At 40.0% G+C, this 22,715-nt stretch overlaps 1 protein-coding gene across 2 annotated transcripts in view; it reads right to left on the bottom strand.

The window, feature by feature from the left end:
* Rab40 (RAS oncogene family member Rab40) overlaps window positions 1-17,167 on the bottom strand; it is a 100,899-nt gene extending 83,732 nt beyond the window's left edge. The window contains exons 1-2 of one of the 2 annotated variants that reach the window (XM_017616464.1): window positions 17,007-17,165; window positions 16,759-16,952 (exon numbers count right to left, since the gene is read on the bottom strand). In XM_017616464.1, coding sequence (XP_017471953.1) covers window positions 16,759-16,952; window positions 17,007-17,130 — 318 coding nt within the window. In that variant the 5' untranslated portion in view covers window positions 17,131-17,165. Of the gene's footprint in view, window positions 1-16,758 lie in introns of both variants that reach the window. The other variant, XM_017616463.1, reaches the window with a different exon arrangement.
* Window positions 17,168-22,715: the final 5,548 nt, after the last annotated feature.

The following is a 22,715-nucleotide window of genomic DNA, read 5'->3' as shown; positions in this document are numbered from 1 at the left end:
CACCCGCATATAGAAGAAACTTACAGTTTGAGAAACAGGAAGATATATCATTAATAAAGATAACAAATAATAACGGACCTAAGACACTACCCTGGGGAACACCAGAGGAGGAGACAAAAGAATAAGACGATACATTATCAAAACGAACAACACAGCGTCTGTTATACAGATAGGATGTGATCCACTTCAGAAACTCTGAATGAAAGCCCAGGCCTTCAAGTTTAGCTATCAATATTCGATGAGGCACCCTGTCAAAAGCCTTAGAGAAATCGGTATATATAGCGTCAATTTGGAATCCCTTTTGAAAGGTTTCCAAACAGTCCTCTGTAAAAGCAGCTAAATTGGTTAACGTGGATCTGCCCGGCACGAACCCATGTTGGTTGGGACATAATAAATGTTTAACAGCAAAGTAAATTTTATCTTTAACTATGGACTCAAACAGTTTTGAGACAGTGGTAAGCTTAGAAATCGGCCTATAATTCTCAATATAATTTTTATTACCACTTTTAAGAATTGGCGTAGTCATCGAGGAAAACTCCGGCAGATAGAGACATGTTAAAAATGTGCCTCAAAGGCGCAAATAGTGAAGGACAACTTTTAAATAAAATAACCGAGAGGCCATCTACATCAGTGTTAGTGGATAGTTTAAGCTGGTTAATGCCATTAGCTACATCCTCGTCTGTCAACTTTAATTTCCCGAAGTTAATGGGAGTATCTACATTTGACAAAAGATCTTCAGGAATAAAATCATTATCAGAATTACCTGAAATAAAGTTGGAAGAAAAAAAATCAGCAAAAAGATTAACAGCTTCGGAGATGGAGTTGGCTGACACCCCGTTAAGCTGGACTATAAGGTTATAATCCCTATGCGAGGCCGAAGGCCGCCTACGCAGAAAGGTGTTCTCTGCAAAAGGTGTTCACGCCCCTCTTCTTTGGCAACACAGAAAGGAGAATTATACTTTGTGATGGTTATAATCCCCAAGCGCGGCTGCAGGCCTCCTACGTAGATAGGTGTTCTCTGCAAAAGGTGTTCAGCGCTCTTCTTCGGCAACACCGAAGTGAGGGCTATAATCCCTATGCAAGGCCGAAGGCCGCCTAGGCAGAAAGGTGTTCTCTGCAAAAGGTGTTCAGCCCCTCTTCTTCGGCAACACAGAAAGGAGAATTATACTTAGTGATGGTTATAATCCCCAAGCGCGGCTGCAGGCCTCCTACGTAGATAGGTGTTCTCTGCAAAAGGTGTTCAGCCCTCTTCTTTGGCAACACCGAAGTGAGGGCTATAATCCCTATGCAAGGCCGAAGGCCGCCTACGCAGAAAGATGTTCTCTGCAAAAGGTGTTCAGCCCCTCTTCTTCGGCAACACACAAAGGAGAATTATACTTAGTGAGGGTTATAATCCCTAAGCCAGGCCGAAGGCCGCGTACACAGAAAAGTGTTCTATACATGTACATTGTATTAGAGGTAATAACTTATACTTTCTAAATAATATAAATTTCCTTAGCATTAATCATGCACTTCTTTCACAAAAAGGTTATTTATGAAAACAATTATTTTTTTAGTTTTTGGTATATTTTGCTTATGCCCACGCGGCCTTATTTCATTTGTCGAAATGAATTACGCCCGAGCGGCCTAATTTCATTGTTGGATCGCGGTCTTTATTACACGCGGCCTCAATTCACGGAGCCCAATTTCACTTGGCAAAATGAATTATGTTAGCGCGGCCTAATTTCACATTTAGATCGTTTTTGATTGACAAAATTAAATTATCCGCATAAAATCACAAATTTTAGTTTTCATTTGGTCGACAAATCAAACCACAAAATAAAGAAAGGTGTTATCTGCAAAAGGTGTTCCACGCTCCTCTTCTGCGGCAACAAAGAAAAGAGAATTCTACTTAGTGAGGGTTATAATCGCTATGCGCGGTCGAAGGCCGCCTACGCAGAAAAGTGTTCTTTGCAAAAGGTGTTCAACAGGACACAGGAAGGAGAATTCTACTTAGTAAGGGTTATAATCCCTATGCGCAGCCGAAGGCCGCCTATGCAGAAAGGTGTTCTCTGCAAAAGGTGTTCAGACGACCCTCTTCTTCGGCAACACAGAAAGGAGAATTCTACTTAGTGAGGGTTATATATATATATGATGGATCTTTTTATGCATGAACTTGGTACAACATACTATTGTCAAGAATTCCGAGTCAAATAAAATGTACACTCGTCTTTTTAAAGTTACTGCGTAGTTTTTTCATTAACATTCAATATCGAAAAATGTCTTATGTCCAATCGACTGTCCTCGTTCGCGGTTCGTTGCAACTGCGTCGTCTCCTTCTTGTTCGTTTCTCTTGTATGTGTTTTGTGTTATTGTCTGTCAGGGTCGCATTATAAAGTATTCAAAGTAATGCTTTACAGAAAAAGGTATTCATCCAAAATATATCATTTGACAGTTCGGCCCATCCTACTATGACATCGCCTCGATGTCATCTGCGGTATCATCTAGGGTGGGCGGTAGTGCACACCAAGGTTTCATGTGTTCAGATGCATAAATAGAACTGAACCGCTTCTGTTTCCGCTGCATTCCGTCGATGTCTTCGATCAGATATCGATCATCCAGCTTACGCGATTCTCCAGTGGATTGTAGCTCATTTAAGATAACCACCAGGTCATCCACCTTGTACTGAGTGGGAGGTTTGTGTTTGGCGTCGAATCTCTGCTTCCACTTTTCTCGCTGCTGCTGCAATTTAGTAAGAGCTTCTACCCTTCTATCTGCCATAGGGAGTGTATCACGATCGTCAATGACCGCTGCCAAAAGCTTGTTTCGTATTACGTCTCGAATTTTAAAATCAAATATTAGATCATTGGGACTAAACCCTGTGCTCGCATTCACTTGAGCATTTACGCTGCATTGTAATTTTTGCAAATAATCGTCCCACTCTTTAGCATGTGTACCAGAAGTTCGCAGAAAATTCAAGATAGTTCGGTTGGCCCTCTCGACTTGCCCATTCGACCGAGGGGTTCTCACAGCCGTTTTGATGTGTCGAATATCATGGTCATCACAGAAGTTTTCGAACTGCTTGGATGTGTACGCTGTACCACGGTCGCTTACAATTCTCGCTGGTAACCCAAAATAGGAGCTAAGCTCAGTCAGAATCTGCAATACAGGTTGCGTCTTCGTGTTTCTTACTGGCTTCACTATTAAATACTTAGTAAATGCGTCGCTTATAGCAACAACGTACGTATAGCCCCGTTTGCTTTTTACAAAGGGTCCCAGATGGTCGACATGGAGCGTATAAAAGGGAATAGGTGTAACCGGATCAACATATAACGTGCCTTCCGGCTTGCCTCCAACAGCTTTATTATAACAGCACTCGACACAAGCAGATATGTAATCTTTAACATACTTTCGGATGCGAGGGAACCAGAAGTGTTGTTTTACGCGTTGAATCGTTTTCTCGAGCCCAAAATGGCCCATTTCGTCATGGCAGTACATAGCGATACGCCAACGAACAGCTTTCGGGACAACGAAGAGCAGCTTACCACCATCACGTCGATAAAGTCGGTGGTTGTCTATCTGGTACTCAGTCTTCAGCTGGTTTACTTGATCAGATTTTCGCTTTCCTTGTAACACGTCGATAATTTCTCGGATTTTGGCATCTTGGAGCTGCATGGTTAGCAACCAGTCTTCAGTTTGCAACGCGATATGCATTACATTTTCAGCAACTATTTCATTAGTTATAGGTGCTCGGCTCAGTGCATCCACATGACTCATACGTACGCCGGGTCTGTGAACACATTCGAAGTCGAATTCGCTTAAACGCATCCACCAACGAGCAATGCGTGGAATGAGTTCATTCTTTGTTTTTACGCTACTTATTGCTGCACAGTCGGTTACGACTCTAAAAGGTTTGCCTAGCAGGTATACCCTAAATCGTCGCAAGGCTTCAACTACCGCCATAACCTCCAGCTCGTAGCTGTGGTAGCGAGATTCTACCACAGTACATCGTCTACTGAAATACATCACCGCATTCCAGGTTTTCCCATCGTCATTAGACTGAAGGAACACAGCCGCTATACCAATCGAGCTTGCATCAGTATGAACTTCATGCTTTGCTTTGAAGTCATACAATACCAGCACTGGCCCACTCGTCAAAGCTTGGATCAAAGAGTTAAAAGCAACCATCTCTGTATCACCCCATGTAAAGTTATTCGCAGCATCTTTTGTAGTTAATTTGGTCAAGGGTCTAGCGGTGATCGCATAGTTCTTCACGAACTTTCTAAAAAACCCTGTGAGACCCAAGAATCGTCGTACCTCGGTCGCGTTAGTCGGTACCGGGAATTCACGGATCGCCTTCACTTTACACTCGCCGGGCGTAATACCATTAACGTTCACTTTATGACCGAGGAAGTTTATTTCTGTGGCCAAAAATTTGCACTTATCTCTCCGCAAAGTCAAATCGGTCTGTTCAAGCAAAGCTAAAAATTCGCAAAGTGTTTTTAGGCCATCACTCACAGTTACACTCGGTATTATTACATCATCGAGATATGCGATCACTTTCCTCGGTTTCATTTTAATGCATAGTTCATTCATCATGGTCTGGAATACCGCCGGCGCGTTTACCAGACCAAATGGCATACGATTATATTCGTAATGACCATCATTAGTAACGAACGCGGTGAATTGTTTACTACTCTCTTCAACTTCGATTTGATGATACCCCATGTTGAAGTCTAAGACCGTAAAATAGCGATTACCCGCGAGTATAGCAAAAAGTTCGTCCATAATTGGCATAGGGAATGGCTGCTTGACTGTAACCCGATTCAACTGTCTGTAGTCAACACACATCCTATATTCGTTATTTTTCTTCGCAACCACTACTATCGGCGAAGCATACGCAGAATTAGATACTCGAATAATATCTTTTTCTAATAAGTCATGAATCATCTCATTTACTATAGGGCGTTTTGCAAAAGGCAACCTATACGGTTTCATATTTATCGGCTGGTCAGCCGAAAGTTTGATACACATCTTCACCGAGTTAGCTTTTCCCAACGTAGAGAAGCGTTTTTCATATTTACACAAAATCTTGTTCAAATCGCCATATTTACCCGTATTAGGTTCAACTTCAATCGCGTTTACTGTTTTAGTGTCACTATCATGAACGTATAAATTGTCACCATCGATTATGTATTTATTTTCACCCGAGCATAGGACATCACGCCCGAGGAGAATATCATTTTCAATCAAATTGTCATCAACAACCAATAAATGTACGCAAACGCTCGCATTATCAATTTTCATCATGACTTGTATTTTGTCATAACACTCAAACACTCCGCCTCCAAAACCTTTGAGACGCACATAGCACTTTTCCTTCAAACATTGTTCTATGTTTGCCGCAACTGAGTTACGCACCAACGAGCGTGAACTACCTGTGTCAACAAAAGCTTCGATTTCGTTGTCATGTACCAAAACTTTTTTTACCGTAAATTTGATAGGTTCGTCTTCAATCGCGTTGCACTTTTCGGATTTTTGTTTTTGCCCTGTGCAATCTGTTATACGGTGACCAATTTCACCACACTTTCCACATTTTGGTTTCTGTTTCTTCTCACTACATTCCCGCGATATGTGGCCTGTTTTACGACAATTATAGCAAATAATGTCACCCTTTGACTTCTTTTCATTTGTCGAACGTTTGATTTGATTGTCTTGCATTGTCTGCTTAACCGGCGCGCTATTCTTCGCGACATTATAAGCACAATAGTTTTTAATCGCATATAATAAATCGATACACGTAGCATACCTTGCCACTGATAGACACTTTTTCATATCCGTATCGTTTAACCCGTTTATGACATACTTTATGATCGCTTGGTCATCCACCCGACTTTGATGACCTTTAGTCAACACGCGATAGTAAAACATTTCAGAGGTTTCATTTACCCCTCGCCGCATACTCATTAATTCGATATGGACGTCAGCTGAATTAATCACTGACGGAAAGTGATCAAGAAAATCTTTCACAAAATGCGACCAATTTACATACACAATTGGTGCGGAATCTATCCACATTTTTGCAGCACCCTTTAATTTTGCTTGTACTGCAAAAAGAAGTATCTTCTCTTTCCACTCATACACATGTAATAGTTGCTCGACCCGACCGACAAACTGCACCGACGACAACGATTTATCATTCGGATCAAACGATGGCAGGATTTGTATAATGTCATTTACTTTCCCGAAGCCATTAGAAATAAAACGATTGTCCCAATTCCCACTTTGTGGCAAATAACGAGACGGCGCGAACACATCATTCGCATATACGTATGTTGGCATTGTATTGCCCCGTACACCCTGTGAAGACATTGTTGCAAACTCAATGTTCTGATTTTCATTTCGTTCTGTATGCCCCATATGAGCGAACGAATATGTCGTTGAATTTACTCTTTCCCCCGCTGACGTTGACGCTGCCCAAATGGGGTTACTTTCAAAATTTCGCGACGTTGCAACCGATGATTCGGCGAACTGGACATGACGCGGAATCGACGTCGCTGCTTGCGCAGAATTTGAACCTAACGTTGCTCTGCCTTCGTTTATCGGCATAGCTTGCCGCGCAGCATGTACAGGCATGCTTACAGGTTCCCATATTGCCCTGCCCGTCATGATCTCCTGTACACTGCAGTTATCTCCCAAACACCCAACAGGTGTTGGTGAGGATGTACTCAATGGTATAGCACTGACCGCACTTGCCCCAACACGCACCGATTGGAGAGCGTTTTCCAATTGGTTCAACCGCCGTTCTACGCTTTCATTTAGTGCACTTGAAAATCTTTCACTATTCTGGTGTTCATACCACCGCTCGATTAATTTTGCCTTGTTGCCTGACGTGGGCAAACCAGCATCCCGCAACTTTTCACGCAGTTGTACCACATTCAAATTACCGATTCTGTCCATTTTTAGTTTAAGTTACACAATTGTTCTTACGCAGATTTTACTACGGATACGCGCACACGTTTTTTCCACGCACTTGGGCTATTTACCCGCTTCTGAAAATTGTCAAGAATTCCGAGTCAAATAAAATGTACACTCCTCTTTTTAAAGTTACTGCGTAGTTTTTTTATTAACATTCAATATCGAAAAATGTCTTATGTCCAATCGACTGTCCTCGTTCGCGGTTCGTTGCAACTGCGTCGTCTCCTTCTTGTTCGTTTCTCTTGTATGTGTTTTGTGTTATTGTCTGTCAGGGTCGCATTATAAAGTATTCAAAGTAATGCTTTACAGAAAAAGGTATTCATCCAAAATATATCATTTGACACTATCATGTTTCGGGCCCCTGCGAAGTAGATCAACCTCAGTCCGTTATCGGACGTTACATCGAGGGGGCTGAATTTTCCGATGGTGAGGCCAAATGTTCTTAAAAAATAGAAATTAACTAAAAAAAGCACATCAACCACATGATCAAGTCTAAAAAGCAGCAGAATTGTTCGCCTTGATTGTAGTGGGGTTGACATATGAAAAAGTGGTAAAAGCAACAACAGTTTATGTGACGAACTTAGCTCAGTGAGTAGACTCTTGGCTTTGTAATTCTAAGTCGCTGGTCCATATTCCAGTGACCGCGATGAATAAGTCTGAAGAGATGTAGTGATCTCCGAAATAGCAGCTATAACTTCTACAATTTTTAAACTATTGTTGTTTTTCCATTATAATTTTTCATTAAAATGGCCCCAAGCACAATAAAAATTGTTGAATATGAAAATTGTATTTGAAGTAACGAAAATAACGAGTAATTTTTAGGGTGCAGTGTTGGCACTAATCGATTGATTTTTTAATCAATTAGATAACTCGATTAAATTCAATCCGATTACAGTTAATCATAATTAATTTTAATCTGATTAAACAGTTAATCGTAACCGCGATTAAAAAAAATAATTTTTAATCATTAACCCTTAATTTGATTAAGTACGTTTTGTGATTAATTAATTTATGCTGGAATTTTACTGTGCACACAAGGCCAGTTAATTGGGTATGGCAAGGTCGGTTTTCCTCATAAATCTAAGCAATTTTGTGTGCATTTTCATTAAGATCTATTTTAACAGACGCTAAGCAAACTAGGTTTTAATATCCCTCTGCACATGTGCGATGGGTTATAAAGATTCCCAATTTATGTATTACTAATAATAATAATAATTTTTTTTTGTATATATTATGCGTTTTTTATCAGCGTGAAACACAAAAAAAAAACTATAACCCGTGTTTGGTTTCAAATTCGGACAAACCAGAGCACTCAATCAGATCTTTTTTATTTGGATTAACGATTAATGATTAAAATTAATTAATCGTAATCACAACCGACGATTAACGATTAATAAAATTTAATCATTAATCGTACGGATGATTACGATTAATTAATTTTAATCGTTAATCGCGATTAACATTTTAATCGCTAATTTGTAATCGTTAATCAGATTAACATTTTGCCAACACTGTTAGGGTGGTATTATCCCATACGAAGCGAATGAATTTCATTTCATTTTCATTTCATTTCATTTATTTTAGTCAATGACTTTAACAATCTTACAGACTAGATTACATAATAGGTTAGAATAACAGAAATTATATTAATTATACAAAGTTTCAATATTTGATGTAAATATCAATCTCGGCAATGAAAACTCAATATTTACAATTTTTGAGATTTTACTAAAGTCTGTGAGGGCTCTATATATTGGTGCTAGAGTAAAGAAATTTACCTTAACTGGGAGCATATAAAAAGCATATATAAACATAAGTGACTGGATAAGTCTTCTACTTTCCAGTGATTTTACATCAATAAGCTTACAGACAGAATTATAGGCCGGTAAAGGCTCAGAAAAGTTAAGCGCCTGTAGGGCAAAGCGAACAAATTTGCGCTGGACTCTTTCAATCCGACTAGCATAACAGTTATATATTGGATTCCATATTATAGAGGCATACTCTAATTTAGAACGTACCAGCGCATTGAAGAGTTTTCCTGGTATAAGGATCTTTAAAATCCTTAGCATATCTACGCAGAAATGCTAAGTTGCTATACGCCTTCGGGATAACATAATTAACATGATTTGTAAAATTGAAGCCCGAGTCAAACACAACACCCAGATCTAGAAAATCATTGACTGAGGTGAGTTTATGGTTTAAAATACTACAATTCGAACTTATGATGTTTGAAGATCTAGAAAAGGTCATATGGTAGCATTTATTAATGTTCAATGATAATTTATTTGCCCGACTCCAAATAATAAGATTATCCAGATCATGTTGTAGATAAAGTATATCAGAGACACAAGTAACTCTTGTAAAGAGTTTAAGGTCATCCGCGTAGAGCAGGAACTCGGAATATTTATAACAGTTCCCAATATCTTTTATGAATAAAACAATTAACAGAGGGTCAAGGACACTACCTTGTGGTACACCAGAAGTTGCAATAAAGCAGTTAGATCTAACACCTTCAATTTCAACAAACAACAATCGGTTCGACAGAAAAGATTTCAACCAGGACAAAAATACCGAGTGAAAACCAAGACTTTCCAACTTACGTAGCAAAATAGAATGGGAAACTTTGTCAAAGGCTTTGGAAAAGTCTGTATAAATAGTGTCTACCTGAGACCCACATTTGAAAGATGAGATACAATATTCCGAAAAAGTCACTAAATTAGTAACTGTTGAGCGACCGCGAACAAAACCATGCTGACGAGGTTCCAAAATGCTCTTAGTAGCAAAAGAAAGCTTATCTTTGACGACTATTTCAAAAAGTTTGGAGCATGCTGTTAATTTGGAAATAGGCCTATAATTTGAGACATCATTCCTACCTGCAGACTTAAAAACTGGGGTAATGGATGCAATCTTCCAACGATCAATAAATATGCCTAATGAAAGAGAAGTGCAATGGGGCATAGTCGTTGCGCTGGGTATGCCGTTACAGTTGCATGGCTATACTCAATCCCGACTCTTGCGTCCTCGTTCGCGCACTCTGGGCAACGTGAGCAACCCATGTGCGAGATGCGGTAACGAATCCGAGTGGAGCCTTGGGTCACGGCAGAAAGAGAGGGAGCTTCGGTGGGGCCACTCTGACTTATTCGGTTTAAGGGCTCACTGAAGTCTGCAGCGTCTGTTCACCAGTAGGTGCGGCTGCAAGCGGGTGTCTGCTTGGAGCAAGCGGCTCGCTATATAAACGTGTATTTGGTTGCGAAACCACCCCCGTCCCAGCAATGGGTTGTGCGCTGGGCTTGGGACCCGCCACGTAAAAACCACTTCCAGTGAAGAAGCAAGGCAAAGCCTCGGATGAGACCCCCCCTTATGATGACGACCACGGCAAATGTTTAAAGGACTACGATTTGAGGGCATGCACCTGGAATGTCCGGACCCTTAATGGGGAAGGTGCCTCTGCCCGGCTGGTTGATGTCCTCGTAAGGACAAAAGCTGACATCACCGCCATCCAAGAAATGCGTTGGACGGGGCAAGGCAAACAATGTCTGGGGCCTTGCGACGTCTACTACAGCTGCCATGTAAAGGAGCGCAAATTCGGAGTTGGATTTGTGGTGGGAGAGAGACTCCGTCGCCGAGTACTGTCGTTCACCCCGGTGGACGAGCGTCTAGCCACAATCCGCATCAAAGCGAGATTCTTCAACATCTCGCTCATCTGCGCCCATGCCCCGACGGAAGAGAAGGATGAGGCATCCAAGGATCTCTTCTATGAGCGCTTGGAGCGCACGTACGAGCGCTGCCCCCGTCATGATATCAAAATCGTGCTTGGCGACTTCAATGCCAGGGTGGGCAAAGAAGGGATCTTTGGAACCACCGTCGGAAAATTCAGCCTCCACGACGAAACGTCCGACAACGGATTGAGGCTGATCGACTTCGCCGGGGCCCGAAACATGGTAGTATGCAGTACTAGGTTCAAGCATAAAAAGATCCATCAAGCTACCTGGCTGTCTCCGGATCGAAAAACGAGAAACCAAATCGATCATGTTGTGATAGACGGAAGGCACGCTTCCAGTGTTTTAGACGTACGCACACTCCGAGGCCCAAACATCGACTCGGACCACTATCTTGTTGCAGCCAAGATACGCACCCGCCTCTGTGCAGCAAAAAATGTGCGCCCAAATATGCAAGGAAAGCTTAACGTCGAAAAGCTGCAATCACAACAGACAGCCAGCGCTTTCGCTACTCGACTCTCACACCTGCTCTCAGAGAGCACTCTTCAACAAACCGACATATGCGAGCAGTGGAACCACATTTCCCGCTCATTAAGTACCGCCGCCGAAGAAGTAGTCGGATTTCAGCGAGCCCGAAAGAACAACTGGTACGATGAGGAGTGTCAGGAAGCTGCAGAGAAAAAAGATGCCGCCTACAGGGCCACGCTGCGATCGGGCGCAACGCGCGCTATGTGGGACCGCTATAGGGATCTGAAGAGGGAAGCGAGACGTATTTGCCGCAACAAGAAGAGAGAGGCAGAAATACGTGAGTGCGAAGAGCTTGAAATGCTGGCCGACAGGAGGAATGCCCAAAAATTTTACCAGAGAGTTAGGCGACTTACGGAAGGTTTAAAGACCGGGGCGCACTCCTGTAAGAACAATAATGGCGACCTAGTAACTGATGTCCAGAGCGTACTTAAATTATGGAGGGAACACTTTTCCGCCCTACTAAATGGTAGCAGCACAGAAAGTTGTGGAGAAGAAGAACCCGAGCCCGCAGTCGATGATGACGGAGTCGACGTTCCACCGCCTGACTATGACGAGGTACGTATAGCAATAACGCGGCTGAAAAACAACAAAGCCGCTGGAGCTGACAGCCTGCCAGCTGAGCTATTCAAGTACGGCGGCGAGGAGTTGATAAGGTGCATGCATCAACTCTTGTGCAGAATATGGTCAGATGAACGCATGCCCGACGACTGGAATTTAAGTGTGCTCTGCCCAATCCACAAGAAAGGTGACCCCGCCATTCGCGCCAACTACCGCGGGATCAGCCTTCTAAGCATAGGTTACAAGGTCTTATCGAGCGTATTGTGTGAAAGACTGAAGCCCACCGTCAATGAACTGATTGGGCCTTATCAGTGTGGCTTTAGACCTGGCAAATCCACCATAGACCAGGTATTCACAATACGCCAAATCTTGGAAAAGACCCGCGAGAAAAGGATCGACACTCACCACCTATTTGTCGACTTTAAAGCCGCTTTTGACAGCACTAAAAGGAGTTGCCTATACGCCGCTATGTCTGAATTTGGCATCCCCTCAAAACTCATACGGCTGTGTAAAATGACGTTGAGCAATACCACCAGCTCCGTCAGAATTGGAAAAGACCTCTCCGAGCCGTTCGCCACAAAACGGGGTTTCAGACAGGGCGACTCCCTTTCATGTGACTTCTTTAATCTGATGTTGGAGAAGATAATAAGAGCTGCAGAACTGAACCGCTCAGGAACAATTTACTACAAGAGCGTGCAATTGCTGGCTTATGCCGATGACATCGACATCATCGGTAACAAAAACCGCGAAGTCTGTTCTGCCTTTTCCAAGTTGGATAGGGAAGCAAAGCGCATGGGTCTGGTGGTAAACGAGGACAAGACGAAGTATCTCCTGTCATCAAACAAACAGTCAGCACATTCGCGCCTTGGCACCCACGTCACTGTTGACAGTTACAATTTCGAGAAAGTAGAGAATTTCGTTTACTTGGGAACCAGCATTAACACCGATAATAATGTCAGCATTGAAATCCAACGTAGAATCACTCTTGCCAACAAGTGCTACTTTGGACTGAGTAGGCAATTCAGGAGTAAAGTCCTCTCTCGACGTACGAAAACCACGCTCTATAAGTCACTCATCATGCCCGTGCTGGTATATGGCGCAGAAGCATGGACAATGACAACATCCGATGAGGCGGCTCTTGGAGTGTTTGAGAGAAAGATTTTGCGGAAGATTTACGGGCCTTTACGCGTTGGCGACGGCGAGTACCGCAGACGATGGAACGATGAGCTGTATGAGCTTTACAACGATATGGACATAGTGCAGCGAATTAAAATACAGCGGCTCCGCTGGCTTGGTCATGTCGTTCGAATGGACACCGACGCTCCAGCTCTGAAAGTATTCAACTCGGAACCCGCTGGTGGTAGCAGAGGAAGAGGGAGGCCCCCACTGCGATGGAAAGATCAGGTGGAGAAGGACTTGGCTTCACTTGGCGTTTCCAATTGGCGTCAGTTGGCACAGAGGAGAAACGACTGGCGTGCTTTGCTGAACTCGGCCAAAATCGCTTAGGCGGTTACAGCGCCAAAAAAGAAGAATGAGAGAGAAAGATTAAAAATTATGCATAATGGGGCACAGATGGATGAGACGCATTGCTTTAAAAAATATGAAGAAAGACCATCATTATCACTTTTCATAGAAGATTTAAGACAGGAAATACCATTCGAGATATCTAACTCAGTTAAGGTTAGAGACCCAAAATCTAAGAAAGAATGAAGAGGGAAATTTACGGAAGTATTAACAGACTCGTCAACTGAAACGAAATTCTATTTGAAAAACTCTGCAAAAAGAATTGACAGAATCTGTAAGAGACCGAGAGCTCTTCCCATTAAAATGCATACAAGTTGGAATGTTGGACCCACCTCTTTTAGAGCGAATATAGTTCCAAAAGGCCTTGGGGTTTACTTTCAGCTCAGACTCAAATCTATTTACATATTTATTATATAGAAATTTGTCTAAGACGTTAAATTGCTTCATATAATAGGTGTATTTATCTTTAAAGCTAATGATGTTGCGTTCCTTATACAGCTTGTAGTATTTATTCCTTTTGTTTTTTAAAGCTTTAAGATTTTTAGTATACCACGGGAGTTTATGAAGTCGAGGCGGTAGAGGTGAAAGTTTATTAGTGAATAATTCAGTCAATTTATGTAGAAAAGATTCAAAGCACAAAGAGACATCTTGTGAATTCAGAATAGTCTTCCAGTTTACCTCAGAAATAGCAGCATTTAATTCATTAAAATCGGCACCACGAAAGTCGAAAGAGTCACGATTTCTAACTTCAATAGAAAAAATATTGTAGAATTCTAGTTACGATGAGAGGCATATGATGTTTATCAGTAGCGCTAATTGGAAAACCACATTCATTCAAACTAAATATTAAGTTTTTATCAACAAAAATTAGATTTAAAATTTTATTTAATTTATTAAAAAATTTATTGATTTGAAGAGATTAAAACTAAAAAGACTATCTATAGGATAAATTTCATGAGCTCTATTAATATTTGTTGGAGTTAAAATATCATTGTTTTGCAAATAGGACCATTTCAAATCAGTGAGATTAAAATCACCTAAGAAGCAGAAATTACAATTTTCATTATGCTCAACAAGATGCATTATATTATTAACATGACAGCTATACAGATCATCCGTACTAATTGGTGGGATATAAGACACACATATCAGTAATTTACGAGCAAGGCCAAAAATACACACACACAGTTGATCAATAAGAGAGTCGCCATCCAATAGTTGTATAATTGAAGAACGTAAACGGCTTTTAACGGCAATTAAAACACCACCACCCTTACGATGACCAGTTTATATAGCGTCTCTATCCTTTCGATAAATTTGGATTAAAATATTCTTCATCAAAGAAGTCCGAGTTAAGCCAGGTTTCAACAAATACATAAATATCATATTCAGCTCGCGAGGTCGCTAAGTATACCTCCTTCGTTTTAGTGCGCATTCCAGACATATTTTGGAAATAGATTTTGAGATTACGAGATTTGCAATTTATATCTACAGAGCTATTTGGTCGGTTCAGTGGTACCTTCCCTCTGAAAAAATTTAAACGGGCGAATACTAGTTCCCGAAGGCCATACATTAGGATTCAAAATCTTCCATAAGATGACGGCAAAACTCCAAATTTAAAATTTACACTGCGAATGTTATCGAGAGATGAACCTTTCTTTACAAGTTTGAAACATGCAAGATGTTTGCTATCGACGCCAGAATTTTTTGATACATAAGCAATGATACTATCAGCAGTCACGGTTGGCTTAAAAGCCGATACATGCACCCACTTCTTTTTGATAACAACATCAAGTTCGGCATTATCATTATTATTATTTCCAACAACTAAAATACGACGCTTGGGTAATTTATTTTGTTACACAGTATTCCTATCTTTTGAGCAAACACCAACTGCAGGCAACTGAGCTTTCAATGCGATAGTAGATGTAGACTGAGAACGGTTGAGAGCAGGTGCAGTACCAGTCACAGTCTCAGCGTTAGTATTAGCAGCAGTAATTTTGCCAGCGACATGGGAATAGAGCATATTAGTTGTAGGTAGAGCGGCATTGCTAGTAGAAGAAGCAAAAGAGAGAATGTTGTCAACGGCAGCAGCAGCGTCAGCGGCGGTTTCACTCACAACTTCAACAGCGGCGTCAACGGCAATGGTAGCAGCATTTGTATATATGTCTGAAGCAGCAGGAAGGATATTTTCAATATCAGCAGCGTCTACAGCAAGAGTGCAGTTTTTATTGAGTAGTATACTCATCAAAGAGCCCAGCTCAGCTTGGAGATTATCTACTTTCTTTAACAAGATGTTTTTATCATCGTACAATATTTGCAGCAGAGAGAACATTCGCACATTCTCTGCTCTAAGACCAACGACTTCATCAAGCACAGACTTGAGCATTGACTCCAATACAGTAGCTTTCGGGTGATCGAGGTTTTTGTATTGTATCGTATCCAAACTCTGCGATTGTTGTTTATGTTTTGGCAATACACCAGTTGAGTTCGCATTCTGCGACTGTTGCTTTGGTTGATTAGCAGCAGCAGCAAGAGAATTTACAGATTCCGTTACTGATTTTGTTGGTACCAGAGGTTTAGACAGTGCACGAAAAGATTTGCGGCGCACTTTTGTACAGATTTCACAATAAAATGAGTGATTGGATTTTTGCAAAAATCGAATTTGTTGAAGCGAACGGTTTGGCGAAGTGAATTAAGAGGCAGAGAAGGCATTAAGAGTGTTCGCGATGCAGGTCTATTCTGCGCTGGTAATAAATATTTTGTAACCGGTAAATCAAGTTCCTGTCAATTTTAAACCCTTTTCGCATTCTGTATACTCTTGCAACCGGTAAATTTTGTTACCATCTCATAAGCTGGTAACTAAATATTGCCTCGTGAAATATGCAATGGCAGAATTTCCACAATTCCTCTTAACAGAATTGCTGAATATTTTAACTGCATTACCTACGTACCTAGAATTGCGGTGACAAGAACTGGTAACATTTTTTGGTAATAAAATTTTCCGGTTTCAAAATCTTCGGTAACGTGCAGAATAGACCTGTTAATGCATATTTTAGTTGCGTTCGCCAAACCATTCGCTCCGCCAAATTTATTCACTTCGCAAATGACAATAACGATTTAAATTCTCATATAAAAATTTGAGAGTAAACCAAATTAGTAAAGGACCACCTCTGCGGTACCACCTTAAAAAAAGGAATTATAGAAAACAGATGATGTGGTTCAAAGTTATGAGGGAACATAACAAAAAATAAAAATATATTCAGCATGAATCATACTACACTTATAGGACTAGTTNGACCACCTCTGCGGTACCACCTTAAAAAAAGGAATTATAGAAAACAGATGATGTGGTTCAAAATAAAAATATATTCAGCATGAATCATACTACACTTATAGGACTAGTTAACTTCAAAATTAATAATCAGTTTTACACCGTATTATATTGTACTTATAGATTTTCACTCATTACCTCTTCTACCTCCTTTAACCAGCGGCCAATCCCGTCGAAACTCCATTTATTCGTAATGTCATAAACTAATATAATTCCTTGTGCACCTCTAGAATATGATCTTATGATTGTACAAAATCGGCCTTGTCCAGAAGTATCCCATATTTGCAATTTAACACGCTTGCCCTCCAGAAGAATAGTTGTGGTTTTATAAGCTAAAAGTTTCAGATTGTTCAAAATTTTATCGTTTAATTTGTCAATCCAATTACCGTTTCCACTGCAGAACGGGCTGTCGGACGATGCATCTTCAAGACAAGATAATATTTCGTGCTTGCCAACATCACTATCTCCAACCAGAAGAACCTTCAATAGGTAGTCATAATCTTTTGTCATCTCTATTGTGGTCTAAAAAATATAATAAATTTATTTGTATTAACAAGAAAAGCAGCATGGGCAATATTCGTCCTCCCGTTCTATTTATTTCAAGATTATTTTATTATTTTAATGTGAATCGCACCGATAAACAAAGAGCATATTTATTTATTTGAGTTTAGGCATGACTAACAACACTAAGCGAATAGATGCATATTGTTGTCATTCCCACGACAGCTGGTTATACGTACAGGAATAACTCGGGTTTTACCCGACCAAGGGCTGTTGTTTCGGCGATCTACCCCCTTTAGGTTGGCGAAGTATCTCAGACGTTGTTCGTCCATAGGGCTACATTTGCTACGTATTCTTCAGGGCTGGCATCGAGTGAAACCCAGGGCCAGAAACTTACACCTGCTGTGTATGCCAGAGTCTCAGTCAAGTGCAATGCTTGCGACGGGTCACCTCAGAGTCTGCTCAGGCCTACGGACTCATCGGCAGTGGACCACATCATTTGTGGCCCCCTGCAGCTCAAACAGAGCAGCCTACACGGCTAACCCCAGTTCGCCTGAGCAGCTCAACACAAACACCACAGCATCACAACACAATAGACCACACCACAACCACGACAGACCATACAACAGACACAACTGCACCACCACCCAAACGCCGCCGCCAACAACTCCAGGATCCTCTTACAATCTGCACGGTATGTCAGACCAGGATATTCCGTAAAGTGATATCAGTCAAGTGCAACACCTGCCTTGGCTGGTGCCACTTTAGGGCATGTTCAGGTCTGCGCACCACGCGAGAGTGGACGAGGAACTTCGAGGGCCCATGTTGCGCTCGCTGCTCGGTCGCAAACCCAATTGCGACGCCACCCACCACCACCACCACAGGGCGGCATCCTCCACAGCAGCGCACACAGCCAATGGCGGCAAGGCAACACATATCCCTTACAACCCGCATAACAACACGTCTCCCGAACCACATGAAGCTCCTTCAATCTAACTGTAACGGACTTCAGAGCAATATCGAGGAGATAACCGTCTTCATAGGAGGCATGGTATATTGATAGCTGCGGTCCAAGAGACGAAGTTGCACAGCAATTCAACATTGTTAAATTGTGCCGGATACAACGTGCACCGTCGAGGTCGCGAGCGAGATAATGGTGGTGGCTTAGCGTTCATCACGCACCACACCGTGCAGTATCGTCATATTGAAGCAGACATCGACTGCAGGGATACCACCCTAGAATGTCAGGGCATTGCTATCCGTTCAGGCGATGTCGAGCTAGAAATATTTAACGTTTATATACCCGTAAGTTCCGCAGGGTTGTCACCAAAGTTGGGCGTTTCCGGCCAAATCTGGTCGGATTAATTTACTTTGGCTGGTTGGCCGGTTTTGTAATACGTATGAATATTTTTTGTGGAAAAAATTTATTGTGCCTACAAATTTGAGGTATTTTTCGTATGTACATAAAATTACCATACTGTTAATGAATCGCAGGTCCAAGTAGGTGTTCACAACTATCAAAAACATAACGCACATCCGTCCACATGAACATCTTTGTAGAAAGCCCGTCAATATAAAAAGTTCCCCCTATGTGAGGTAAGATTTTAACTAGTTTGTAATAATTTTGTATTCCTTTTGCATTTATGGTTGTTTTAAACAAAAACAATGTTTTAATTATATTAACATCAAAAAAAAACTAAAACGGTATTTTTTCTAATATTCCTGCCATGAAAAACAGCATCTCATAAAAATACTATCGCCATTCCGAGTCGGCGTAAAAAATTTTTTTTATAAGTGACCCGTTTTCGTATGATTTCATTAAATCTTAAGGCGGACGAATGTCACGTCCGACATCATAAAAGTTGAGTTGGTTATTGAAAAAAAGCAATTTTTTATGGCGGTTTTTGTTCGATTTGGTCTGAAATTTGGACGGGGGAGACATTTTCAGTGGCAACACTGGTTGTCACTGCTGCTGCAGCTCGCTTCATACCAGCAGGATGCATTACGGACCCCCGTCCAAACATCCGTGCTGAAGCGGCTGTTCTAGCCGATGAGCGNCGTAATTCATGCATACTTATATTTAAGTGCTACTTGTGAATTGAATTTTTATGTTAATGAAACAATGTGATTTGCTACAATGCGAAAGAATTTTTAAGTATATACAGTGTATATTATACACACATCTCATATATGTATGTGCCTACATATGCACAACTGCATATGGGTGTTTCCATGAAAATGTAAACAGAAAATGCAAGCAACCGGGTTTAAACGACTTTAAAACTTTAAATTTCGTATTCAGATGGCGAAAGGAAGTTAGAAAAACGCAAAACAGCAGAGAGAAGAACTGAAAACATCAAATAAAAAATTAAATTATATATTTATTACTAGTAAAAATATTGTATGGGGCAAAAATCAGTCACGTCCGATATGCCACGTCCGTTATCAATTTTTAATTGATTCTAATTAAATATGAATTCGTTGTAATGGTCCGTAATTTGACTTTATTTAAAGAATATTTAAGAAAAAAAACCTCACAGAATTCGCACCCTTTTACTTGTTTTTACATGTACTTTGAAGCCACGTCTTTTTTTACCACGTCCGTTGTGACCTCCTTTTCATTGATTTTTCCGACACCAGTGTTCCAACCGTACCTAATTTTTTTGTCACCCACAGAACGATATAAAAGCTACACAACGCCAAATTTTTTTTATAAGTGACCCGTTTTCGTATGATTTCATTAAATCTTAAGGCGGACGAATGTCACGTCCGACATCATAAAAGTTGAGTTGGTTATTGAAAAAAAGCAATTTTTTATGGCGGTTTTTGTTCGATTTGGTCTGAAATTTGGACGGGGGAGACATTTTCAGTGGCAACACTGGTTGTCACTGCTGCTGCAGCTCGCTTCATACCAGCAGGATGCATTACAGACCCCCGTCCAAACATCCGTGCTGAAGCGGCTGTTCTAGCCGATGAGCGTGACTATATTATTATATGATATTTTGTTATTTAAAATTTAATTTTCTTTATTATTTGATTGCGTTGAAAGTTAGTTTATTAATAATCAAAAATTTTCTTTTCCATTAACAAACAAATTCATAGAACAATAAATTTAACTCCAAGAATTTAAACAAGTGTAAAAACATACAGTTTAATTACCCTACATTTACTCCCCCTCCAGTAAAACGATAAATTAATTAATGTTGAATGTTATTTTCTTTTTTGTATTTGGAATTGTTAGTGAATTAGAATTTTGTGATGTACCAGAAATTATATTTTCAGGTTTGAGTAAATCTGTTGCAACCGTTTTAATCATATTTCCATGTTGAACTTTGAATAATTTGTAATTTTTCGAAATAATTTTAAATGGTCCTTCATCAGGTGATTGCAAATTTCTCTTGTGAATTACTGTGATCTCACATTTGAAAAATATTTTCTTAGCTTAGAAAGTTTCATTTGTATTATCAACTTCATTATTATGTTCGGAACAACTAATTGACCTGGTAATCTTAATGTTTGTCCATAAATTAATTCTGCAGAAGAGAATTTTAAATCTTCTTTAATAGACGTACGTAATCCTAAGGAGGAATTTCAGACCAGTGGGTAGAATCCTCCGCAACAGTAATAGCAGTCTTTAATGTCCTATGAAATCTTTCAATCATCCCGTTAGATTGGGGATGATATGGACTCGTATGAATTTTTTGTGATCCTAACAATTTAGTTAATTCTGTAAACAATGTTGATGTAAATTGTGATCCTTGATCTACGATTATTTAAAGAGGAATGCCAAAACAAGGAACGTAATTTTGAAGAAATGTTGTTGCTATTGAATTTGCTGAAATATCCTTAGTGGATATGCTTCTGGCCAACGTGTATGTCTATCAATGATAGTTAAATTGTAACGATTTTCTTTTGACACAGGTAATGGACCAACAAGATCCATATAAATATGTTCAAATCGTCAAGATGGAATGTTAATATTTTGCAAAGGCGTCTTCGTATATTTAGAAATTTTTGATTTTTGACAACTTATACAAGTAGAAGTCCAATTATTTATTTTTATCAGTTAACGTTAATAATTCCAAATTTCTATAAAAAAAAAATGGTTTTAAAATTTAATTATATTGAAAATGGTAGATTGATAAATCTCTAATTAATTATAAATTAATTTGTTAATAAATTTGATTTTTTAATCAAATAAACAAAGTCGAAGAGTATCATATAAAATATTCACAAAAGCTGAATGAATAAACTAGACTTCAGTCACGAACATTTTTTTTAATTAATTAATATACACACATATGTAAATATATTATTTGTTAAATATCGATTATATAACTAATAATACAAAATTTTAATTCAATAAAAGCAGCAGTAATAGGCTTAATTTTATTCTGTTTCACTGCGAAAGCTCGTTATCACACTAGATTAAAAAAAAAATTATTCAACTAATTCGTCATAAAACTTACAGGCTTATTCCATGAAATTAGGGGGGATGTGCGAGAACTGAAATTATAGTTGGAAAAGGTCATTTAAACCAGCGTTAAAATGTATTATCTGTTGTTGATTGTTGAAGAAATTCTGTTAATTTAGCTGGCGAGGACCCCAACTGGTCTTATGAGAATTTCATAAATTTCCGTTTGTTGAAATCAGCTGACAATGTACGCCAACAGCTTGCTTGTATAATGGTTCGTTTCAATTTGAAACTGAATTCACATCAATAAATTACTATGTCAATATACGTGAGGCGTTGGTGCGGGGATTCTTTATGTAGGTGGCGCATTTAGAGCGCACCGGTCACTATTTTACCATAAAAGATAATCCAAATGTACAGCTGCTGCTCCGTCTACATGCCTGGACCACAAACCCGATTGGGTAATTTTAACCTCACAGTACTCCGAAATGACGAACTTTCCACAATGCGACGCTAACAGACAGAAAAAAATGCTGCAGCATCCTTTCGAATTGAAGCAGCTTCAAAAAGGATTTTAGTTGAATCACTTATAAACTGGGCCCGATTTTATTCCAAAAGGTTTTGCTTTTTCCATTTATTCTTTACAAAGTTTAGATCGCCGTTTCCAATTGAATGGACAAATATAATTTAAAACTTTAACAAAAACAACTCCTGACAGGATCGCCAATATATCATTATATGATATTTTGTTATTTAAAACTTAATTTCCTTTATTATTTGATCGCGTTGAAAGTTAATTTATTAATAATCAAAAATTTTCTTTTCCAATAACAAACAAATTCATAGAACAATAAATTTAACTTCAAGAATTTAAACATACAGTTTAATTACCCTACAGTGAAAACCTTCGTCAGGCCGATCCCGGAAATCCCCGTATCAGGGATCTCAACGCGGAGATTCGGCAGCTTGTGAACGTACATCAGCGGAAAAAGTCGGAAGAGCATCTTAAGACTTGTAATTTGCCTCTGGTGTGAGTTAGCTTTGGTCAACCGTGAGGTAACTGTCCAATCCGATGAAGCACGACGACAGGGTCGAAATCTCTTTCGATGCGCGTGCTATTTTCCCGGCAGTTCATACTGCATCCTCCAGCGGACAAAGCCAAGCGTCGAGTGACCAGAAG

This window comes from Rhagoletis zephyria, unplaced genomic scaffold (genome assembly GCF_001687245.7).
Source record: "Rhagoletis zephyria isolate East Lansing unplaced genomic scaffold, Rhagoletis_zephyria_1.1 Rzeph_scaffold_01210, whole genome shotgun sequence".
In the NCBI taxonomy this organism is placed as follows: domain Eukaryota; kingdom Metazoa; phylum Arthropoda; class Insecta; order Diptera; family Tephritidae; genus Rhagoletis; species Rhagoletis zephyria.
The sequence above is the reverse complement of the archived record's forward strand: the minus strand, read 5'-3'. Positions and strand labels throughout refer to the sequence as shown.